This window comes from Magallana gigas, chromosome 9 (assembly GCF_963853765.1).
Source record: "Magallana gigas chromosome 9, xbMagGiga1.1, whole genome shotgun sequence".
NCBI lineage: Eukaryota > Metazoa > Mollusca > Bivalvia > Ostreida > Ostreidae > Magallana > Magallana gigas.
This window is the reverse complement of record NC_088861.1, coordinates 15878770-15903841: the sequence shown is the minus strand read 5'-3', so window position 1 is coordinate 15903841 and position 25072 is coordinate 15878770. Positions and strand designations below refer to the sequence as shown.

At 32.8% G+C, this 25072-nt stretch overlaps 3 protein-coding genes across 3 annotated transcripts; 2 read left to right on the top strand and 1 right to left on the bottom strand.

Moving 5' to 3' along the window:
* Positions 1-9716: 9716 nt before the first annotated feature.
* Positions 9717-16365, bottom strand: LOC105344625 (uncharacterized). Its single transcript, XM_011452442.4, has 8 exons — positions 16301-16365; positions 15151-15275; positions 14692-14857; positions 14160-14380; positions 13449-13559; positions 12977-13106; positions 11959-12064; positions 9717-11692 (listed from the first exon to the last, which is right to left on the bottom strand). The coding sequence occupies exons 2-8, from the start codon at positions 15267-15269 to the stop codon at positions 11553-11555; spliced, it is 993 nt and encodes a 330-aa protein (XP_011450744.1). The 5' UTR covers positions 15270-15275; positions 16301-16365; the 3' UTR covers positions 9717-11552.
* Positions 16366-16521: 156 nt separating this feature from the next.
* Positions 16522-18258, top strand: LOC136271468 (small subunit processome component 20 homolog). The gene is made up of 4 exons (XM_066071539.1): positions 16522-16682; positions 17725-17805; positions 17964-18030; positions 18185-18258. The coding sequence occupies exons 1-4, from the start codon at positions 16650-16652 to the stop codon at positions 18256-18258; spliced, it is 255 nt and encodes an 84-aa protein (XP_065927611.1). The 5' UTR covers positions 16522-16649.
* Positions 18259-18327: 69 nt separating this feature from the next.
* Positions 18328-25047, top strand: LOC136271465 (small subunit processome component 20 homolog). Its single transcript, XM_066071537.1, has 16 exons — positions 18328-18342; positions 18548-18618; positions 18975-19169; positions 19338-19422; positions 19664-19723; positions 19970-20047; positions 20433-20591; positions 20945-21100; positions 21309-21443; positions 21739-21816; positions 22165-22346; positions 22817-22936; positions 23603-23700; positions 23936-24044; positions 24616-24766; positions 25039-25047. The coding sequence occupies exons 1-16, from the start codon at positions 18328-18330 to the stop codon at positions 25045-25047; spliced, it is 1701 nt and encodes a 566-aa protein (XP_065927609.1).
* Positions 25048-25072: the final 25 nt, after the last annotated feature.

The window sequence follows — 25072 nt, the reverse complement described above, 5'->3', positions numbered from 1 at the left end:
ATTTAATTATCGCGCATTTTATATATATATATATATATATATATATATATATATATATATATATATATATATATATATATATATATATATATATATATATATATATATATATATATATATATATATACATTGGTATTGTTAAGTTTAGAAATCTTTGATTTTAAACTTATAATGCAACAATTTGAAAATCTAGGTGCCATTACTGTATAGTTTATTGATTAAAGAAAAAAAGTATCGTTTGTTTAATCTCTGTTGGTTGTTACCTTCATTTCGAGACGTCATTAGCTAAGATCGTTGATCTGTGCTAGCGGCGTTTATTAACAAGAGATTTTTAATGAAAACAAATCCACTGACACCGTCTCAAATTTTGGACGGCGTCGACATGTCCTTCGTGGGATTTGAACCTTTAAGTATAGAAAGATTCCTTTACCACTGCATCACGCGGGCGGGTCCCAAGTGGTCGGTATAAAATATGTATGTTGACACATAATACGAACATTAATATGGATAATTATATTCAATGTCAACATGAAGAGTAACGACATATGCTTTTAGAGAGGTGATAGCAATATATGACAATATACATAGTATATTAACTTAGTAAATAAAAGATACTTGTGTACACACAGCTGACAGCACGCCCCCTCGATCGTGTATATATAATCATGTAGAATTGATCGTCTAATTAAATAGAATAGTTGCAAGTAGACTTCTAAAATTTTGTAGAATCATAATTTAATATGTATACATGTATCATACTATTATATGAAATATAATTTTGCAAAATATATTGGCGATGGAAATATAGTCAAAAGGTAAACAGTCATAACAAAGCCCAGGCCACCTAACAGTATTGTATTTAGTAACAAGAGGCCAATTGGCCTTAACGGTCACCTGAGTAGCATATATCCCATACACAAACTTGTCATGGAGTCTCATATATGCATCTAATTAATTAGGTTTCATACTGGAGTAGAAAAATTATAAATTTGTAATGACGACCACATTTCAAAAAGAACTGTGAAACCTATAATTTTGGTGAAAAACTAAAAGATCTGGTCTACAAAATCATGAACTCAGTTTTCCTTTCAGGTGTGTGGGAGTAAAGAAGATAGTTTTTTAACGTTATATGCATTAACATCTATACATCCATTTTGGCCCTGCCCTAGAGTCAAAACCCATCCTTGAGGAGACATGAAAATTAAAATTTCAGTAGAGGACTCCCTGGTAAACATAATTATTAGTCAGTTTTTTATACAGATGTGTGAGAGTAGAGAAGAAGATTTTTAAACATTATATGCATTAACACTATATTGCCATATTGCCCCTCCCACATGTCCTGAACCCCTGACCCAGGGGCCATGAATTTACAAATTTAGGTAAAGGAGATTGTGGATATCATAACCATGTATTCAGTTTTTTGCCCACATGTGTGGGAGTAGAGAAGAAGATTTTTTAAAATTCAAAACATTTTTACTATTATGGCCATATTGCCCCCACCCTAGAGCCTGAACATCTAACAAAGGGGTCATGAATTTCACAATTTTAGTAGAGGCCCTCATGGACATCATAATCATGCATTTAGTTTTTGACAAATATATATGGGAGTAGTGAAGAAAGTTTTCTAAGATTTAATACATTTTTACTATATGGCCATATTGGCCCCACCCTAGAGCCTAAACACCTAACAAAGGGGCCATGAATTTCACAATTTTGGTAGAGGGCCTCATGGACATCATAACCATGCATTTAGTTTTTAACAAATATATATGATAGTAGAGAAGAAGATTTTCTAAGATTTAATACATTTTTACTATTTGGCCATATATATATTGGCCACACCCTAGAGCCTGAACCCCTGACCCAGGGGTCATGAATTTCACAATTAAGGTAGAGGGCTTCATGGACATCATAACCATGTATTTAGTTTTTAACAAATATATATGGGAGTTGTGACGAAGATTTTCTAAGATTTAATACATTTCTACTATTTGGCCATATTGGCCCCACCATAGAGCCTGAACCGCTGAGCCAGGGGTTATGAATTTCACAATTTTGATAGAGTGCCTCATGGACATCATTATCATGCATTTAGTTTTTAACAAATATATATGGGAGTAGAGAAGAAGATTTTCTAAGATTTAATACATTTTTACTATATGGCCATATTGGCCCCACCCTAGAGCCTTAACCCCTGACCAAGGGGTCATGAATTTCACAATTTAGGTTAAGGGCTTCATGGACATCATTATCATGTATTTAGTTTTTAACAAATATATATGATAGAAGAGAAGAAGATTTTCTAAGATTTATTATATTTTTACTATTTGGCCATATTGGCCCCACTTTAGAGCCTGAACATTTGGCTTTTTTTTGCATATTTGGCCCCGACCGTGGCACCCCAGGGGTGGTAGAGCCATTTCACAATTTAGATTTTTCTTGCCATAGAAATGCTTCACACAAAAAATGGTACCGATTGGCCTAGTAGTTTTCGAGCAGAAGTTAAAAATGTAAAATTAACGCATGCAGCACCACGCACGACGACGGACGAAGACCAATTGCAATAGGTCACCTGAGTGACTCAGGTGACCTAAAAATATTATCCATTGCACATGATTGTATTTAGTAAATTCATTGTACATATACGTGTAGTTAAAGTTGTTCATATAAACATTTATAAACTGAACAATTGCTGTGCTTGAATAATACTGCTTACCTGATCAAAAAATCTGATATCCGTAATACATTTGATTTAAATGCAAACAATAATTTCAGCATACATTGCAGGGTAAAAAAGAAAGACATTTCCTCAAATAACTTAAAAATTGGCACTTTTATAGCGGGAATAACATTGATTGGTCCCTGCTAGAGTTTTCTTTCTTGGTCATCAGATCTAGAGGGTTACGTACCTTAATTTTTAAAACTTTATGACATAGAAAATCATCGTTTCTTATTATGATAGCGATTTTTTTAAAAAGCAAAATCGGATGTTTAATTCGATCGTCCTGAATTTAATGGCTAACAACCAATAGGGAGAGGAACTAGGAAGTTGTAAGAACTTTTTTCCAATCCTTTGATTTATTAAATAAAATATGTTTTTAAAAAAAATGTTATCAACATCAGCTTTGAGAGAGAACCAACGACTTGTTTGGAGCAAATTTCGCCTCTTTGGTCTAAAACAAATCAGAATTCGATCAACTTGCGTCGAAAGCGCGTATGATCTTCGTGTGCGTGTAGTCACCATTTTTTAATATTAATTACATGTAAGTTTTAGTTTCGTCAAAAGCAATATATAAGTGACAGAGAACATAATACCAAATTTATTGAACGTACAGGTGTTATGAATGTCTGACCGAGTGTATACAGACAACTTAATTTATTCACCCTCGAATGTTTTTCAAAAGTTGTATGATTATATCCCGAAACTTTTTCGTGTTGGTTTTTTTTTCGGGGGGGGGGGGGGGGGATAAATTCTTTACACCGTAGATAAATGTTACAATCGTCCAAGATTTGAGCTGTGATGAAGGTATTTTGTTTAATGGATTCAAGGGTTTCTAATCCGCTCCGCTTTTCACAGTTTGTGAGAATCCGGGGCGGATCTAATCATGCAGAAATCCTGACCTGGGAAGAAAAATGAAAACCAAATACCAGTATATTATAAAAACCTCAATGTATAATATTATGTGTAATATCATTTTATTTTATGGATGAATTTTCTGAAAATTTGAGCGTTTTTAATAAAACATTTTAATATGATGTACTACTAGTAAACAAAATAAAACACCAATTAATACTTATGACACTTGTTCACTCTAAATGTACATATATCTACATTTTCCAGTGTCTTTGCCTGTGATAACACTACGTATCGATTTTGTACTATATAACCCATAATACAAATGACGCCAAATTGAGGCGCCAGCGGGGTTTGCTTATTTATATTTAAATATTTAATCGCACGATGGCTTAAAATTATATAAATATAAGTAATAAGGAATCATTCTTTGAAGACTATGAGGTGATGATTTCGGTCGGGGCGTGATCAAATCTATCATAAAGCCCTTCGGGCTTTATTGGATTTGATCACACCCCGACCGAAATTATCATCTCATAATACTCAAAAAATGATTCCTTATTCCTTATATAACGCATAGACTATGTAAAAAGTCGACCGACATTACCTTATTCAGACGGTAAAAGAAAAGGAGTTTTACAATAGCAAAGGTATTCATTGCATTAAAAGTGCTGTCGAAAAAATGTCCATAACATTTACAATTACAACAAAAGTTCACAACTTCTTTGCTTTGTAACGAAATAGGATCGTTCTTGTTATATCAGACTTGAAAAGTGATCGGATTTCTGTCAAGAATTCAGCGGCTATTGATGGCTGTCACACGCTTGTAAGGGTTTGTTAAGGAATAGAGGAACTGGGGCGATAATTAGGGTCAAAAAGCAAGACTAGATGTCGCTGTTTTTGAAGTCTTAACGAGAAAAACTTTTTTACATCAAAAATTAAAGTTAACTTTGTAACAGAAGTTTTATAAGAGGGCCATGACTCTGCAATTATTGCCAATTAAATCATTTAAATTCGTATATTTGATTGCGCACGCATAATAGATGATAAACAAATGCTTGCTTGATGTCCCAAATAATATATTTTTAGACAATTTACTACTACATACATGTAGCTTCCTATAATTTCCAAAATCTAACGGAATCAACCGAACAGAGAGAGAGAGAGAGAGAGAGAGAGAGAGAGAGAGAGAGAGAGAGAGAGAGAGAGAGAGAGAGAGAGAGAGATTGTAATTGTGTCCTTTCTCCACTAGGTCACACGGTACCTTACATATTGAATGTACATGTACCTTTTTGGTTTATAAATGAATTGAGCAACGTACAAATGCAATAATTTAGCGCAAAGTGTTTATTATTACATTTGCGTTATCATATATTGCGTCAATATCAACGCAAATTGTAATAACACAACATGCAATAACGCAAAATGTAATAGATTTGTAGACTTTCGGGCTAACAAATCAACGTCGTCAACTTGCTTATCATTCATGTTTTAATAGGGGTTATTTCTTATGCATTTCAAGTGAAAAATGATTTGATATTAAGAAGTAGCAATAAGACTATATATACTTGTTAATGTTTTTGTTAATTGATTTATTTTCATCTTTTATCATGATAATTTTTGATACGTATTGAGTGAGTATCAGTAGTTATTACATTTTGTATTATTACATTCTGCGCCGAGATAAACGCAAAAAATAATATTGCAAAATTTAATGATACCTTATATCGATAATCGCTAGAAACAAGAAAAAAATGTTCGAATCAATTAATCCTTATTACAATTATTTAATCACAACAAGCAAAGAAATTCATAACAAAAAAAAAATACATTGTCCGCATTTGATATAATGGAGACTGAATTAAAAAACCCGAAGAAAATCAATATAACCAATAACGTGCATTAAATGATCCTAAATCTCGATATAAAGCAAATTACATCTTAAACATTCTCAAAACATTCATAATTACAATCAAACTTTATATTTATTGCAAAAAGAATATAGGTCCCCAAATGGAAAATCGTCCTATGAAAAAATTACTGGAACACGCTTTATCAAAATCATCCAATACACATTCCAACAAAATGATTCGAATTAGTATTCATTTTTGAGCAATGGTTGTTACAATCGGAGTTTTAAAAGTGAAATCCTTTTCCAGACATGGTACTATACCCTACTTAACATTAGAAATGCACTAGGTTCAGTTATATCCAGTTTATGTGACATGCATGTTTGCTCAGTGCATGATAAAAAATTTGGTTTTCCCTCATCCGAACACTAATTTATCATAATAAGCCATGAAAAACTTCCAAAAACCGTTTATTAACATTATGTTCACAAACCTTTGGTTATTTTTAACATAGAAGCAACAAAAATTTCATATTTGTATTCGACGCTGTTACATTTGGCATTATGACATTTTGCGTTGATCTCGATGCAAATTGCAATATTGCAAAGTATAATAAATTGAATGACCCGTTATTACATGTCGTGTTGATACCGACGCAAAATATAATAACACAAAACTTAATGATGGGGGTTTATTACATTTTTCGTTTTAATAACATTTCGCAGTGCTACATATGAATACTCAAACAGAAAATTGTTAATATGTGAAAAAAAAACCCGTTTTGGATCGTGTGGCCTGATGAAATAATCCCAAATGTTTGGCGACAACAGCTATGATGTTTTGCACAGATTGAACACAGCAAAGGCTTTCCCACCTAAATGAATTCTAAAAAGTTCTAACACTAAACCGCCCTACAACTTAAACCATTAGAAAAGTAGTCTGATACCATTCACAAAGTTTCGCCCGCGCCTTCGAGCTGTATTTAAAGAGAGTTGGCAGTTTCATAATCTGATTCAAATGGTGAGTAGCAATGGTCGATCGGTTATAACTGAAGGTATCCGGAACTGCAATTACATATCATGCATGTATGAAAAATAACTAATTGGAACAAAATCTTGGTATCCAGAGTTCCAGGCAGAACGGAACCGGAAACAAAATTGCACTTGCGACACCGGCGACAAAATGTACGTGCATTGTTTTGTAGTCGTCATGCATTGTTTTATACAGTCGCCATGCATTGTTTTGTAGTCGTCATGCATTGTTTTATACAGTCGCCATGCATTGTTTTGCAGTCGTAATGCATTGTTTTGCAGTCGACGACATGCAACATGTACAATGCGGTGAATGACATGCATGTAATTTTGCAGTTAGGGTACACATAGTGATATGTATTGGCACAATCATATATCGACGTCGGACGAAGCAAAATGTATACGGGCGACAAAAATACTGTACCTCCTCCACACACTGAGTAAATTTCTGGGCCCCTCTTATATACAGATAAGAAGTATCCAATTCCCATGATTAATTTTTCAAAGTTTCTGAAACTGTGAGTTGTCATGGACGCCAATGCAATAGTCATGTTCTTGTTGGAAGCTGGAATGTTGTATCAACTGATGGTGAAATGACATGTTTTTTGATTCTATATAAATTCGCTCCAGACTGGACAGAGAGAATCTAAAATATTTTGATCTACTTTATATGATAGATTATCAGAAAGCTTTAGCAGCCGATTAATTGAATATATATAATTACATAAGTGCTTGATGCAAAATATTGGTACTGGGCGTGGCTTCACCCTGCGTATTACGTGAAAAGATTATTTGTTGTGATTTATAACAGAAACGATACACGAAGATCGAGAATTCGAACATTTCCTTTTGAAATCTTGCGCTAATTTTGGACAAATCTGTGACTATATTAACAAGAGATGTAATGCGATTCCTCGGAACCCATTTGTAACTTTTATTTCAGCTATTGCACGACTTCTCCAATTTCCCGCTTTGAGGGTGTTGACACATCTTTCAATTTCCTAGCAGCTTCCTGTTGCAAAGTTAAGAAACAAAACAGATTATATTAATAACTTGTACATTGGGATCAGGTTGTCAATTACTTGGCGCCATCAACAGCTGCCCTCCATGGTAATACGACCCATTTATTATTTTCGAGGGTTACTTTTTCAAATCTTTCTATGACCCAACTAAACAATTAGTACCATTATTCTGATACTCACAAAGCGTACTTTGTTACACACTGACAGTGTTTTCCTCAATAGAATTCATATTTTTGAAAGAGTACATTTGCGTAGGACGCAAGGGTATCATTTTCTCCCCCCTCGAATCCTTCGCGCGCACGTCAACATGCCCATGCAAAGCGAGAACTCAGTTAATGCTTTGACGTTTGATGGCTGAGAGAATCAATTCCCAACTTTTTCTGCGTGGAAACGATATATAGATCGTTAACTGAGTACCAAACTGCATGATGATGCTTCTCATAATATACTCGGCCTCACTCGCACTTTCTCGGACCTTTCCGGCATTCCGAGCTCTGTCGGAAATGCCCGAGAGTTTGCTATTCGTACTCTCAGAAAAGGATGGGTTTGACTACCTCTAAACTTTTTGTAACCTCAAGACCGGGCACCTTCAAAAAAGTCTGTAATGCCTTTGAATTAGCATTGATCCACATCAAAATTCAAAGCAAATTCTGATATGTGTACATATATTGCAATTCAGCATTACGAGGGTCAATCAAAAAATACGAACTTTTTTCATAGCTATGTTACTTAACGTCATATCATTACTAAATTTGGTAGACATAATTTAGGAATAGTTTCAAACAATTTGCAAGAAAAAAGTTAATAAATTCCTTTACGTTTAAGAATTATTTAGAATCTAATCCTGCAAAAATGAGGTCACGGCGCACGGTCAAAATATTGTTTCGTCGAACAGATATTAGTAACTAAAAACAGATAGTCCTCTTTAGAATTGACTAAAAACATCGACGTCGCCAGACGTCACGGCGCAATGAGAAGTACAAACAAAATGGATTTAACTTAGGAAAAAGCCGATACAAGCTGTTAAATTGCTCAATGGTGCAAAAAATAAGTCAACAATTATTTGCAAGTTTGTGTGTTACTGTAATAAATTTTGTGGGGGTGGTGGTAATTGTATTTTGAATATCAAACTTTCCGAAAGAGAGTAGAATATCTGTAAATATTTGGTCAAAAAATAAGTAACGTCAACCGACGTTCAGGGTTATCCTTACTGAAAAGTAAGAGATACGCGATTAGAAAATGAATTCTTTGAAGAACTAACTTATAATTCTCGAACAAATGTGTGCAAATAAGATGTTTGGTGGTTCAGTGTCTTTTAAATTGTAAGGAGAAAGGCACAAGAGACTAAGCGTGATATATAAAGATGGGGTATATCTATAAATTGTGCGTGTTTAATATTGACGTCATGTTTTGAACGTTACCGTGCGCCGTGGTGACAAAACATGTTGTTTTTAAAAAAGGGTAACAAAAATACCGTTTCATCAAATGGACTAAAACTTCGCATATCAATAACATAAGTGTTGGTGCACAGATTATTCTATTAAGTATGACAGCCACATTGTCTTCGTATTTTTTGATTGACCCATCGTATTAGGTGTTTTTTATCAGCTAGATTCGGTTTGACCGGGACATTTCAACTAGATCAAAAATTTGTCAGTGCTTGCAGGTAAAGCAGTATCATTACTCAAGACCCCAAAAAGAAATTTACAGTAAAAATCCGGTATATAAGCCATACAATTTATATGCAGTTGTAAAAAAAAAATATGTTGAAATGTTATTTATTTTAAATTATCTGCGAATAAAATGTTTACTTTTTACTTATTCAAAACTGAAAGATAAATACATGTATATGTTCTTGACATAAAAGTACAGCAGCAAGGGGTAGTAAAAGTTGGAACCCCCATCCTCACCGGTCAAGGGCTTTTGGTCAAGAGGGGGTCGAAAACCATTGTCTATCAAAGAGACTCCCGACCCATCCCCTCCTCTGGATTTTGGACATTTTAAAAGGTATATGTGATCAAGTAATTGTGTGTACAAAAATTTCATTAAATACTCAATTCCTAAGACTTCTTAAATGTACGAGTATAATCCTAACATAAATGTTTAAAACAAGAATAAATGATATCTATGTCCCGAGTGTCAACTTATTTAAAGATAATGTTTTCTATCCAGTACAGAAAATATATCAAAACAGATACTTAGTATGTACATGTACATGAATAACAACTGAAATCATAAATATATATACAATATTATATTTGTACTCTAATTTAAAAAGTACAAAGCATTTCATTGTTCATAACATAAGCTAAGGAACAAGTATATGATGCAGTCACATGATATAATCTGTCAAGTCACATGATATAGTGTCACATGACACAATTATAAAACACAGGTATAAACATGTATGCAGAATGCTTCATAGCACAACAATAGATAGATACACACATTCCTTTTGAAATAAGGAAATGACATCTAATTGCTTGCTCTCTCTCTCTCTCTCTCTCTCTCTCTCTCTCTCTCTCATAAATAATTGAAACTGAATTCTATAAAGCTAATCAGAATACAAAAGCATGTTAAACATGATTAGATTCTTAATTTATTATAAATTCTAAAATCTACCAAATTTTATCATAGGTAATTCTTGCATGAAATTCTATGTCCACAATTTGGTATTATCTAGAAGAAAAAAAAATACTTGTTACTTTTGAGATTCAATTAAATTTAAATCATCATATTCTTTTACAAGTTCTTTAATCATATAAAAAATACATTATTAATGTTTGTTAGTTTACCTCATTTGTAAAAACTAATTCTGACCTGAGATTCCATCAATCTAAACCTGATAATAAACAATACTTAAATGCTACTTCTGGTACAGATACATTTACTTAACCAGTACATAATACCTAACTGAAAAATATATCGTTGACTGACAACACAGAAATGGCTTTGCAATGATCAGTTTGTAATAACATATGATTGCGATTTTCTTCATCATAACAACTACAGTATAATACACGTACAGCTTAACTTTTATAACATCTCCGTAGGCCTTTCTAACAAACAGAAACACAACAGATTCTTTGTTAAAATAAGGAATTTACAGTATTAAAATTTATATCCAGTTCTGTTAGGTAATATAATTAAAGTTTTTTTTTCAAAATTGGCAGAAAAGGAGTAAGATGATGTGACTGATTGTACCTGTAAGTCATCATTTCTGAAATATTTTGTTGCCAGATTTTGTAAATATTCCCAGAGATTTCATTTTAAGTCCCAATTCAATTTTTAAAAAATACTTTCAAAACAAAAAAATAACATTATGTGTGCCTGGAAGAAGATTTCAATGAAATAAAGAGCGAGGTGTATTTTAAAATAACCAACTAGGTACATTAAACTGATTATAGATCTACAACAATGGCAGGGAGAAACAAAGGCTGAAACACAGGTTACAACACAATATGTTTGTATACTTAATAACGACTACTGTGAAACCATTCAATTTTGTGGCACATATATTTTTGATTGATTGATTTTTTTTCCAAATATCACGAGCTTGTAACAATGAAGCTACAAATTTTTCTTGAATAAATATCAATTAAAAAAAAAAAAAATACTTGTACCTGTCAATTCATCAGTAAAGGGGTACATATATTCCCCCAAAAATCGAACATTGCGACTACCAATCAAATTGAATGATTCCAATTTATTTTTTAGATACTGAAATCATGACGAAAAAAAAAAAAATTGCACTGTTGCCATAACAAGCCTGTTTTACTGAGCATAAATAGACCCAGGTACACAAAACAAAAGCCGCCCTAATTAAAAGCCACAGTTTCAATCCTTGAGCAATGAAGAAGTTATAAAACAGATAAGAAAATTAGCTCTCAAAATTACTGAAAATCTAAACCGTTGGTCATATTGTAGTTGTAATTTGACAGTGTCCAAAATTGTGCATGAAATACGTAATTTGAGTAAATGTTAAAAAGTTAAACATAAAATATGCATTTCTTTACTTCTCCTTCCATAAAAATATCACAATTTCTTAAAAAATACTATCTAAGGTCTACAAGTGTTATTCTAAAAAGTCTACGACTTCCGCTAATTCTCGCTGCCTGGCCTGCTTGTGTGCCCATCGGGCTTCCTGCAATTCTGCCGACACTTTGAACTTGTCGTGAAAGATTTGCTTACCACAAGATGGGCAAAATTTCCCCGCTAAAAAAAAGAAAACAGTAAAATTCTTAACGATTATTCACATTTCATAGCATACTTCACAGTGAAAACTGAATTGAAACTAACACTTTAAACTTAATCAACTTTGTATTCAATTAAGTTTTTACAATTATGAATTTTTTTATCCATATTGATTGTATATTGTGTTATAACATGATGTTGGATAGTTTGCAGATACATGTAATTCACAGCAATCTTTAAACTGATTTTATAAATTTTCAATGTGAACAATGAATAAGTTGCGTTACCTGTGAAAGGAGGTGTTTTCATAAATTTGTATAAACAGAAATAATGATATAAATGACCGCAATACACTCGCTCTATCCTCTTCTTCTTGTCTAGTTTCGTTACATCCTGTCAAAAGAAGAACAATTTTCACTTTTATTTAATACATATTGAAACATACTTTGATTACAATCAAAGACAACCTTCATAACATTCATTGTTAGATATTTGCAACAGTTAATATAATAAAACTTGAGAAATAAAACTGGCCCAACTCAGCAGGCCACTTTGTCTGATGAATAAATTGTAAAACCACCAAACAAATGCATTTTATTTTGACTCCTTACTGGTATAATATGAGATTTGATTTTCACAGCTACACCTACTGATCATTAGGGCTGGGACGATACTGTACTTAGCCGATTCGGTACATATCACGATACATGAGATGTGATAAGATACATATCATGATACATTGCAACTAAATGAAAACATGAATAAGGGTTAAAAATTTATTCAATCTGTCGATGTATTACCGCATGTCCAAAGTTATTTTGATATATTTAAAATGAGCGTTGCACAATTTACAAATTACTTCAGTCTCATATACACTACTGTTTCATAAACAAGTCATCCAAAAGTTGTCCACACTCCAGATTTAGCTTCCTAACAGTTTAGACAACTTTATGAGGTTTTCCGCCATCTTTGTACTTTCATATTAGGCGCGCGGACTAAAAATAGCCGATATATGAAGCTCGGATATTTTTGGAAGATAAAAAAAAGTTCGCTTAGGTATCGTTGTATTAATGGTAAATGTATCGATCCAAATCTCGTCAAAATAAATACCGTGATGCACCGGTGCATCGTCTCATCCCTACTGATCATCATGAAAAATATTATTTCATTAAAAACATGTATAAAAAAAAATTTACTGTCTCAGGTAAAAACTGGTTTATTTTGATAGCTTACGCAAAAGCCATCCAAGTCACATACATCTGGTTTCAGAAGTACCCAGTACAGTAATCTAAAAAAACACCTTACCTCTGGCTTTTGGGGTAGAACTCGTTCATTACATAGGGGACATTTCTCCTTGGCATATCTCTTAATGCACTGCTCTATCAGATATTCACATACTGGGTACAATGATGGTTTAGGCTCAAATGGAGGTTCCCTAGGGGGAAAATGCAAGTTTGACATGTCATAGAAAAACTTGGTAATGAAAAGGGCAATAACTTGTGTCATTTTTGTTACTTGAATCAATTTTTTTATGAATGACCTAGATATGATTTTTATGAAATATTAGACTGTGTTTCATATTAAAGGTATCACATTTTGTCTTCACTGTAGTAAGAACTTCAAAGATGACAATTATTAATAATTATAAAATTTCACATTAAAATATTTGTACCAGTACTGTAGTCTTCTGTAAGTTTGTTTACATTTGATTTTGAATTAATTTCCTTTATTATACCTGGATGTATAATTAAGGCATACTTAATTGACTTTTTCTTACTTTGGTTTCTTTTTGAGTGGTGGTTGGACACACTGTCTGGCTATTTCTACCGCTTGACCGAGAAAATTTGTCTTCAGGATATCAGGAAAGTTGTTTTCTGACATTTCTAGCCTGAAATATAGTTACAGGAAAAATGACAAGTGAAATTGTGTTTATTCTAACAACTAAACAGACGAACATACTGTCATTTTTTTTTTTAAAGAATTTTAGAATTTTTGTTGTCTGGATTAAGAGTTGCATTAATTTGAAAAATCAAGCTACTGACAAAAATATAACTTCCAACTTTTCATCAGATACATTTACGAACATTTCACATTTTTTCAATAAATTAATGAATGCATTATTTAATAGTAAATTCTCTTTCTCTTTAAATGAAATATCTGAAATTTCTTGACTGAAATTGAATACTGCTATGACTTTTGTATGGTTGATTGTGCATTATAAAATAATGAAGTTAGATTTATTGGTATTTTGAAAAGAGATGACTCATTTACAACTCTCTTTTGCTCCTTATCTATTACAAAAGAAAGATAACTCTGTTATGAATATTTGGAAACTATAAATGGCAGTACTTGTATATACATGTATCTTTAAAAGATGGAATTCAATGTTGAAATGAAATGACAGCTGAGAAAAATCAAACAACCAGGTACAACATTTTAATATTTGAAGATAAGTAAAATGGAAATATTCTGCTGTCCCTGTACATACTGTATTTGTTTTGCTGGGTAGTCTGGAGGAACTGTGATCTTGAAGCCCATGTAGTACTCCTCTTCTTTGATCTTCAGTAAGATCTGGGAGCTAGACTGCATCAGCTTACACTTATCCTCGTCTGACAGTAATTCCTTCTTCACTTTTCCAACTTCGTCGTTCACAATACATAGGGGGTTGTCGATTAAAAATTGCTTCAGGAAGTGTACCATGAGAACAACCTGAAAATACACGATACATAAAATGTTAACTTACAACTTTTACAAAATAAGAATAATAATCACCACGTTTCAATTTATTAACTGTCAAAAAATCATTACGTCTTGTTTTATACGACAGCTCTCTCTCTCTCTCTCTCTCTCTCATTATAAAGCCCAAAAATTTCATTAGTTTCATTAATATACATACATTGGTTGAATGTATCCATCTTCCAGATCGCCCACTAATATATTTAAAATCATAATAAATTCAAAATTTGCATGTACTAAGTACATGCACATAAAGATAAATATAACAAAAATTTGGGCCCCACCTGTTTTTGACCTATATATTTGCGGGCCTCAGCATCACAGACCTTGACCACCCCGTCCAGTAGTTTCTCGGTCAGGGTCTTACTCTTGAGTTCCACCACCACGGGTTCTGTGGGGTAGTTCTCCAGGAACTGCATCACGGCAGTCATCTGTCTCATGTCATCTACACTACATATCAAAGAAAGGTCTTCTCATTCAAAGTCTCTCTGACAATGCAATTTAATTACATGGCATTTAGAAAGCACTGAAAATGCTAGTTTATGGTTAACTTAAATGATGTGAAAAAATGTAAAAGAAAGTTGACAAAAAATTAAACTGGACACATAAAAGAGTATTTTTGAAATGATATTGTTTGGTATGCAGTAAATTTAGCCTTATGTGCTTCCATATAATATATTTGGGCAATATTTTACACAGAAATTATTATGAAGAAAATTTCGAGACTGCTGCTCATTACTTACTAAATATGAAGTCGAACAATTTCAGGTAGACAAGCCTCTAGGGTGACTCCCTCTATACTGGGGACTTTCTGCTTTATCTGTTCTAGCTCTGACATAAGGATCTCTCTGTTGTTGGCCATGACTGTCTGCAAAATACAGAGATTTAATTTAATTCTAAAGAAATAAAGAGAACTGACATTTTAAGGAGAATCTAAACAACATATTATGCACATTGCTGAACAACATGTTCAGCAACAAAAATTATCTATAATTGGTGTAAATTTTGTAAAATTCATATATTCATTGGCTTTAAATTGATCTTTTATGCATAATTATTCACACATAAGGCAAATAACTCACTATTTATCAAGGGCAAATCAATCTTCAATCTTTGTGCACAATGTTTGTGCTGTAAGTGTAATTTATACTGTATCTAAGTGTACACTTTGTAAACACTATATCCTGTGCTCCAGCTCCTTTGTTTCAGTTACTACACCTACTTTCCAATTTCAGTGGGAATGTATAGTGTATGAACCCTATATGTAACCTTTTGCTTTAGGTATCGAGGGGGGTATATCATAGGGTACAAAAGTATTACCTAAAAGACACAGTCCTAATCTCTTGCCAGACGTGTAATACAAAATTACATTTTGAAATTTCATTTGTGCAGTGGGATTTGGGTTACAAAAAGCCTAATGATCGTGATGGTAGACATTGCTGAATAAGGTACATATTATGAATGTTTACACTTTAAGACTCTGTTATTGACTGTATACTATAAAGCCTTAGATTTGTCAAAGTAAATATAATACAATGTAACACAATATGACATCTGTATGCAGGACTGTGGTGACTGAACACATTTGAAGATTCAAATGCAACTTCAAAAGTAAAACTGAAGAAAGTGTAATATATTCTTAGTAATTCAATGTAATTATTGATACAAGCCAGTGTTATCCTATATTACTCTCAAATAACAAAATAAATTGAAACCATGGTCAATCTTACATGTTTATATTGTTATTGTTTGCATGTGTGGATACATATGGGCATGTCACATATCTTCCATTGTTAAGTTTAAAGCAGAGTGTTGTTAAAATTAAAGGAGAAGAATAATGACTGTAAAAAACATAGTTAAATAAAAAATAAACTCAAAGCAAGTAGTGCATACCAAAAAAGAAATTTGACAACAATTTCTCTCGAGTTGACTCTTCTTTTTCCTTCCACAGATGGCGCTTCAGATTTTCTGAATATCGAGTCCGATCTTTGAAAAGAATTAGAATTATTCGACAGTGAATAAAAGATAACCTAGTAAAAGGTGGTCATTTTTTCTTTTGGTTAAAAATTTGTTATTTTCTTTCTTAGCATTATTTCTGTCACATGAAATTTATTTAACATCGGGTTTGGATAAAGTAGACAGAGGGCGCTTCTTAAAAAAAAATGGCAGCCTCCATGAGAGAGTCAACGTGATAATTGTAAAGACGGGAACACTGGACCAGGCGCTCTACAGCTAAATTGAAATGGGAAAATCAAAAGCAGAAAACACATTTAAGGTAACAATAGCTATTTTATTTTTAAGTACATACATTTGAACCATCAGCTGTTCATAATAAATTCATATAAATGTACTTGTGATAGTGTGTACAACAGTCACATTACTGGCATGCTACTATTAGCACTAGCAACAGCTAGCGGGTTCTTCTGAGCCGGGTAGCTCTGTCAATTAAGCATGGGTATTAAACCCAAGGCACTATGGTTTCAAGCGAAGTTGTAAATATCTCTCTAATCTGTGACATACGTATAATGATATCTGTAAATCAAATTGTCATCTGTAATGGAAAGGGAGAAATAATGATGAGCCAGACTGGGATTTGAACCTAGGCCCCCTGAATCTCTAGTTAGATGCCCTACCCACTGAAGTATCTGGAGTCAGCATTCAAACCAGTCTAGCTAGGACATTCCTCCCCTCTTAAATGATCTTCACCCTCATTTCCTGGCAGTAGTTAACCTTCCAGGGGTTGGCACTGCACCAAATGTAATGGGATTGGAGAAATAAAGACGGACTAGACCAGGATCCTATCACAAGCCCCCTCAAACTACAGTCAAGTGCTCCACCCAGTGTTTGAACTGGTCTGACCATCACACTTAATTACTCTTTCAAATCTCAAAACATTTGATTAACCAGATGACATTTGTGAACATTTGTTACCCTCTTTTACATACTCTGTAGATTATCAATAAAACTTAACCATGTTAACACTTGATTAAAAATGCATGATAGGAAAAACAAAATTTGTAGTGAAATTGTCCAAAAGCTAAACCCAGGACCCTTGCATCTACTCTCATGTCATGTGCTAATCCTCTGAACCTGTCAGATTAATATTCAGTGTCCATACTGCTTCAACCAATGCACCCCTCCACTTATTAAAAAAGAAAGACAATATTTTTTACTTGATGAGAATATTTGGCTTTATCCAGATCAGACCCTGCTAGTCAGAGAGAGAGCATACCAAATTAAAAAAAAATATTTATGTAATTTGCACATATATATAAAGAAATTTTTTTAAACATGTGTTTTGTTTACTATGATTTTAGTTCCAATCGTTCACAGAGAGGATTGCAGGTGTTAACATTGATGTCATCCACAAGATTAGGCATCACGATGACACCCCAGATGTAAGTTGTTTTTAAAATTTACAATGAACTTCTAATAATTGTAGGTTATACTCAGACAACTGATGACAATCTTTAAAACAGAACCCTAAGAGTACGGTGTTTTGCATAAGTTTGGTTTGTACTCTTACATGTGTCATCAAATGTTTTATTTATTTCAGGAGACTTCAACATATTTTTGTGAGGCATTACAAAAATGGTCCGAGTTGAATTGCACAGAACATTTCAGTAAGGTTTTTTTCATAAACTTTTTTAGCAAGATTATAAAACCCCTTGCTGTGACAGATTATTGCTGGAAATTTTTTATGAATAAGTACATGTACTGATGTACCGTATTATAAATTTCATTTGATGATAATTTTTATGTACTTGTTTTATATAGCAAACTTTAGGAAAGAGATAAGTGACCAAGTACAGACATTTGCTCAGTTAGTTCATCACAAGGTAACGCATTGACATCCATTATATAAAGAAATAACAGGTTTTTGTCCTAAATCTACTGGTTTCTAAATACATGTATTAATAATGATTTTAACATTTGTTAAAGATAGCAAAGCCAAATAAATCCAACTAAATTTTGTTACCAAATTTGTATTCATTTCTAAATTAGGCTTTGTGCGTTTAAAGGATATACCGGTAAATTGTCATGCCTGAAAAAGCACTCATAATTTTTGAATTGTAAAATTAGTAACTCTATAAAGTTCAACAATTCCATTTTTTTTAATATTGAACTCTTCCATTACAGGAAGAAATAATAGCTGCATTAAAGACACATTTGGCTATTCCTGAAAGTTTGGCACTTGGACCCCTTCTGAAGTAGGTCAATTGTGTGGGTCAGGGAAGTTTGGACAATATGCATTTTAAAAACAACTTCTGCTAATCTATGTATTTTGTGGTCTATTTTTTCTATGTTTGGAATCATATTATTTGCAAAAAACAAAACACAACAAAACTAGTTGGTTATTGTGTACACAAAAAAACTTTTAAAATCGCAAGAATGACTAACGTTACAAAAATAAAATCTAATTTTTTTTCATTTTCTCAAAATTTGCAACGCAGGAAAAGAGAAACCTTTTAATACAGTATTTTAATAAGTATGAAATAATGAAGATTTGGTGCAACATTAAATAATGTAAGATGATGTACAAAGACTTTTTTCCTTCCCATTACAGCCTCTTGGTGCAGCTGGCTCGAGATCTACAGACAGACTTTTACTGCTATTTTCACGATTTCTTCGACTTGCTGCTGAACTTACTTAGCAAAAATGCTCAGGACCCTGAACTTTTAGAACAGATTTTTTCAGCTCTGTCATATATATTCAAGTTCCTGTGGCGTTACCTAGTCCGAGATATCAAAGATGTTTATCAGTAAGTTAATTTACTTGTAAATGTCTGTTTTAAGTATCTTAGCTTCAAGATTGAAATTGTTTTATGAATTCTGTAAAATGGAAATTGCTCTGTAAAAATAATTTTAAAATAATAACCAAACGTTTTATTTATTATTATTAATAAGAATTGTCCATTCTATCTCTTCAGGTATTTTTCCACTCTATTGAGAAAGAATAACAGAGAGTATATTGTCAACTTTGCTGCAGAAAGCTTTGCCTATCTGATGAGAAAGGTACTACCAATTCTTTTTTTCACACCTGTACAAGTTACTTAATAACAAATTTACTTTGGTAGCATTCAAACTGTATGTGTATTTGCAAATGTGAGCCGCTTTTTCTAATGATGAATTTTAATTCATATAAAATGGAACTCTGTGTGATAATGAATGTATAATTTTAGAATGTGTATGTTACTCATAAAATAATCATACATAATCTGTATTAATAGTTGCATAATACCGGTATTTCTTTCAGGTGAAAAATCATGGAGAGTTATTTGATTTTTTGTTCCTTACCTTGGAAGAATCACCTGAGGTAGGGGGTTATTGATAACATATAGTTTATGTAGATATGTATAACACTAAACTTACATTGTGCTTGGTGTATATAGTTACCAGTAATCAGAGCAAACATTTCCCACTTCATTTTCTGTATATCAATCTTTAAGGCAATACTTAGATGTCAAAATGTAAACAGTTTGTCAAAATACAACAAAAATACTGCAATATTGTAGGACTTTATTTATTAATTAATGTTTATTGCATCTTATTTTTGACCCAGACTGCTGAGGGAGTGGGCCGTCTGTTGTTTGAGATGGTCAAGGGTGTACAGAAACAGTTCCACAGCTGTACCCAGAAGGTGGGCTTTCTTCAATATGCTTCTCTGCAAATACATGTACAATATAGATATGTACTTTGGGAATTAATATCTGTCCAATAATTTTTTATTTTTTTGTATAATGTTAATTTTGTTTATAAAGTTTTATTTGAAAGATGTTTCTTTTCTTATTCTATTAATTTTTTTTTTATATTGTTAAAAATTCATGGACTGGTTTCAAAGTATGAATAGAAAAATATACCGGTAATGTTCAGCAAGATAAAGCTTTCTGTACTACCAGTTTCTGTTCATATTGATAGTTAAGGCACCATGAAAGAAAATGTTCATTTAGTTAAGTTTGGTACCGGTATTCAATATAATGAACCCAGTTTAGATATTGATAATTTTTTTAAAATTTTGCATATAGACATTCCCTATAGTGCTGAAAAAACTGGGGGAGTGTCAAGATGGGAAATATGAACAGCTGCCTTGGGACCAAGTGGAATCAGCAGTCACTGAAATGTTTGTATCAATGGCAAAACACACAGACAAAAAGAACTCATCACAGATATGGAAAATATTAATTGTAAGTTTTGATGTTTCTTTGTTTATTTTTGAATAAATGAATTTCAGAATTTAAATATCTGTATCAGTGACCCTTGCTATATTGACACATGGAGGATTTTGTGGAGTATTGTGTATGGAAAACTGACATTGGTTTGGCCGTCTCTGATGCTAGATAACTGTAAACTCTTATTGTTGTATTGAAATATTGAGTTTTAGTCTACCTTATTCATCCTGGTCTTAACTATTTGGAGAGTTTGTTTAAATGAAAAGCATTTTATTAGAAATACCAGTAAAAACTACCAGGTTTTTTTATTAAAAATATGAAATCTGTGTATTTCTGAGGATTTGTAGGAATTTATTCTCTCTTTGCAGTCTGGAGTTGATGAGGTACACAAATGCTGGGAGAAAGCTGTCAAGAAAAACAAAGAGAAAATCTCCACCCACTTGTTACGACTTTTACGATTGATGGGCATGTGGATAAACTACAAAGGAGGAAAGATTATAGCAGAGCCTGAAACTGTAGCACAGGTAATTAATCCAAAAATCCAACTTTTGTGTGAATTATAGATCTAAAATCACATTAAAAATTGATAAAAAACCCCTGGGAATTTCAAAATTTTTGTATGAAGTTGCTATTACCAAATACTTTTTGTCCATCTTACTGTCATTTCGTCCATTCATCTGTTCATGATCATTCAATAAATACATCTATAATTTATTGTTGATTTTGTTTCAGTGTTTGCTGGGCATGCTGAGGGGAGAACACCTGCCCGAGGCTGTAGGGGGACAGTTGCTGGAGGACGTGTCCTCTCTGTTGGTTTCCTGTACCACTGTCCTACCTGTGGAAACCACAGTCAAACTAGTCACCAGTGTAAGTCACTGAAGTAAAGCCAAGAAAATGGTCTCTGTACGTCATGTAAAAAGCACATCTACAGTCACATAAATGATATCAGATATGAGAGTCAATCTTGAAAGTCTGAATAAGAAAAGAAAAACCTTTTCTAATCTCGCAGGAGTTTTACAAACTTTGTAATTCTGTCTTTCAGTAACAACTTGTAGGGCTTAATGTATAGATACACATAAATATATTTTCAAAAGAAAGATTTTCAAGTTAAAGAATGACTTCTGCAATTAATAAGTTCCATTTATTCATGTTTATCTTACAGGTATTCAAGACAAAATACCCAGAAAGTTTGGTCTACTCCTTCACTAGAGCTGTTCTCGACTTACCAATATTTGAGAAGGTATCTATTATATGACAATTTGAGTTTGTTTTAAAGCAAAACATGTTTAATTTGATACAAACAGTATTTGATAAAAAGTACATATATATGGCATATTGTTTTTTCCAATTTAATTATAAGAACTCTGAAGATTTTTAAGGAAAACAGAAACAACAATTTATGTTGCTAATGCTTACACTCTTTGAGACTTGATGAAATAACAATTAGATTTGTCTCTAAGTATGGGGGTTGTTCTTCATACCATTGTATGATGGTTTTATTTGTAATAGCTATAAGAACAGACAAAGCAATTTTATAAAATTGTATAGAAAAATGGTATTGAATTGGAATTTTCTGTTATCTCTGTAGGATGTTCTACCCTCCCTACTGCCCTACTGTCACCAGGTGATGTGTGGGAGGGACCAGGCCTCTCATCAACTCACCATCCATCTACTGACACATGTCACTCAACAGAAAGTCCCGCCCCCCACTGATGGCAGTGAGCTGGCTCAGCTGCAGGCGTACATGATGGACTTTGGAGTAACCAAAAAGTTAGTTCATTTTATAATTATAAGTATCTTTCGTAAGTTTTTGATTTCATTGAGAATGCTATGTGTTTTTGAAATGGAAAAGAAATGGAAAAGAAAACCTTCATTATTTGATAATTATGATTTTTTTTTTTTTACAAAGGATAGATTAGATAACTTACATGTATAGAATTCTCTACATCTGATGCACGCCAGAACAGGATGTATTGATTGTATTGTGAAGGAACCATCATTTACAACAATTTTATTTTATGAAATACCAGTTATAATCTGGTTCACGAAAATTACCTGTGGCAATTGAGCCTGTGTATATTCTTGATAAAAATAATGACTTAAGTAAGAAAGGACTGGCTTGCAAAACAAAATACATTGTATTTGCAATTTTGATGTTTTTGCAAATTTCTCTAAATTTTTGTGCACAAAGATAAAATTTGGTTTGCAGAATAATACAGGTATAATTTTTATGTTTTCAGGACTGGAATTCCCAACCACATCATGTCTGTTTTAAAGACAGTGTCAGCATCAGACATAGTGAAGGGTGTGGGTGATTTACCTGATGTGTGGTCAGCATTGGTTCTCTTACCTCATGTCAGGTAAACTCAGTTATACATGTATAACGAAAATCATTTATTTATAATGCTAGTATTGAAAAATTTATTAAGTTGGTTTTAGTAATTTTGATAAAGTTGAATATGATATAAGTTGGTCAGTGGATCTCAAGTTTCTGAAAAGTGTTCAAGGTAGTTAAAAGAAAAAATATACATAATAATATATAAATAGTGCCTGTTTGGGAGGGTAACAGTTGAAATTGACACCCCTTGAAAACCATTGTCAACCGACGCGAAGCGGAGGTTGACAATGGTTTTCAAGGGGTGTCAATTTCAACTGTTACCCTCCCAAACAGGCACTATTTATTTTATTATACTGAATGTCTTAATTTTAGGGAAAATTTTACTGCTATTATATTGAAATGACATGAACTTTACAACGAACTGTACACACATAATTTACGCGCATATAACAATTCGTTGTGTTTAATACCCATTGCCAAGTGTGTTGCTAATGCTGAGGGTGATAGAACTTATTATCATCTACGTCTAAACCAATCAGACTTCAGTATTTAACATGAAAGTATAATAATATCAAATGTTAAATTATCATCTGTTTTACAAATGTAATGGAATTCATGCACAACTCCATACTTAACACTGAGTGCATGTATTACACTGCTTTAACAACTAGCCCTTTTGTAATTTTAGACCAATACTGGACAAGAAAGAAGCCATTCAGTGTGTTACTTCACTATTTATGAATCTTTTAAAAAGTGTATCAGCAGATACCAATGAGATCTCCAAAGGTAAGTTTTGATATGCATCGTAATCTAGTTTTTATTAAAAAAAAAAAACTTTTCACAAAACATGGATTTATTTAATTGAAACAGTATAATGCTTTGAATTTGTTCCTAAAAAATTTTTGATTTCTTTGCTAATTGCATAAAAAAGTAATTTAGTCTATATGCAGTAACAGGATATGGTCTAGCTAAGAATTTAAATTCTGCCAAGAAGTGTTTTTACTCTCTCTCTTTGGTGTAGGTGAAATTCTCCACATCATGTACCACTGCCTGCTGGCCTTGCTTTACATGCAAGAGGATGGGGAGATGTTTGAATGGATTCCTCAGGCAGAAGTTGCCTCCCTTTTGAGGTATGTAATAGAAATTGTGGCCCACTTCTCCCAATAATTTGCAGAACTTCAAGACTGAATCACTTTTTAAATTAATTCATTCTCCACCAATAAATGATGTCTACATTTGTTTACTTTTTAGAATTGTAATCATTTACTAGTTTTCCTACAACTTGCAATTGAATTTCAAAAGGCTTTCATGGCACTGATGCATTGCCATTTGACAATCAAACTTTGTTGCAGTAGAAAACTTTTTCCTTTGAATTTTGTATCTTAGTTAACTGCTGTAACATGTGAAGAGGCAGCAAGTTCATCTCTTTCTTTTTGGTGTGCATGTTGTTTCCCTTGACATTTACAAAAGAAAATGTGGCCAGTCCTGTCTAATGTTCAGCTGTGTATATTGTAACGTACATGATGATTTATTTTCTATAAAATTTCTTTAAAATTCTGAAGTAAAACTGTTGATCAGCTTAGTATAACAATTTGGGAAAAAGGCAGAAAAGTGATAGTAACAGTTATCTGCAATCAACAATTTTATAAAACATCAATAAAAATTCAAATTTTTTCAACATCAGCTTTGGTTTAATTGTAGCCATTATCCTGAGAACATCACAGTCCTGGAAATGGCTGACCTGTACTTCACCCAGGCCTCACTAGATGGCAGCACTAGTGTCACCTCCGAGGAGTCGCTACTACAGGTGTACCAATCGCTGGAGAGAAACCTGACCTCTCATTACTCCAAGGTAAGAACATGATAAGCTACATGTGCACCAACCATTAGAGAGTGAACCTGTCCCCTCTACTCACCAAGGTTTGATTATAGCAAGCACTCTTTCATGAATAGGTGTAGAGATTTAACCATTAATTGTGTTCTGTGTGTACATGTTCTAAAAATTACTTTAACTTCAAAAACCTCTCAGTGAAAGGCAAGAAACATTTCTTTCATGGTCTTTTTTTTTTGTCATTGAGAAAATATTGTGTATTTATGACAATTGAAATGGTTGTAAAAATGTAGTTGATGTAAAGAAATGATATAAATGATATTGTCT

What these genes read in the sequence shown, in the direction of transcription:
- LOC105344625 (XM_011452442.4), bottom strand. Translation starts at nt 15,269, where the DNA reads ATGGCCAACAACAGAGAGATCCTTATGTCAGAGCTAGAACAGATAAAG. An exon ending in AATATATAGGTCAAAAACAG is followed by an intron (nt 14,381 to 14,691) that starts GTGGGGCCCAAA and finishes GTGTATTTTCAG; the next exon opens with GTTGTTCTCATGGTACACTT. An exon ending in GAAAACACCTCCTTTCACAG is followed by an intron (nt 11,693 to 11,958) that starts GTAACGCAACTT and finishes TCTTTTTTTTAG; the next exon opens with CGGGGAAATTTTGCCCATCT.
- LOC136271468 (XM_066071539.1), top strand. Translation starts at nt 16,650, where the DNA reads ATGGGAAAATCAAAAGCAGAAAACACATTTAAG. An exon ending in ATCACGATGACACCCCAGAT is followed by an intron (nt 17,806 to 17,963) that starts GTAAGTTGTTTT and finishes TATTTATTTCAG; the next exon opens with GAGACTTCAACATATTTTTG. An exon ending in GAATTGCACAGAACATTTCA is followed by an intron (nt 18,031 to 18,184) that starts GTAAGGTTTTTT and finishes TGTTTTATATAG; the next exon opens with CAAACTTTAGGAAAGAGATA.
- LOC136271465 (XM_066071537.1), top strand. An exon ending in GCACTTGGACCCCTTCTGAA is followed by an intron (nt 18,619 to 18,974) that starts GTAGGTCAATTG and finishes TTCCCATTACAG; the next exon opens with CCTCTTGGTGCAGCTGGCTC. An exon ending in AGATATGGAAAATATTAATT is followed by an intron (nt 20,592 to 20,944) that starts GTAAGTTTTGAT and finishes CTCTCTTTGCAG; the next exon opens with TCTGGAGTTGATGAGGTACA.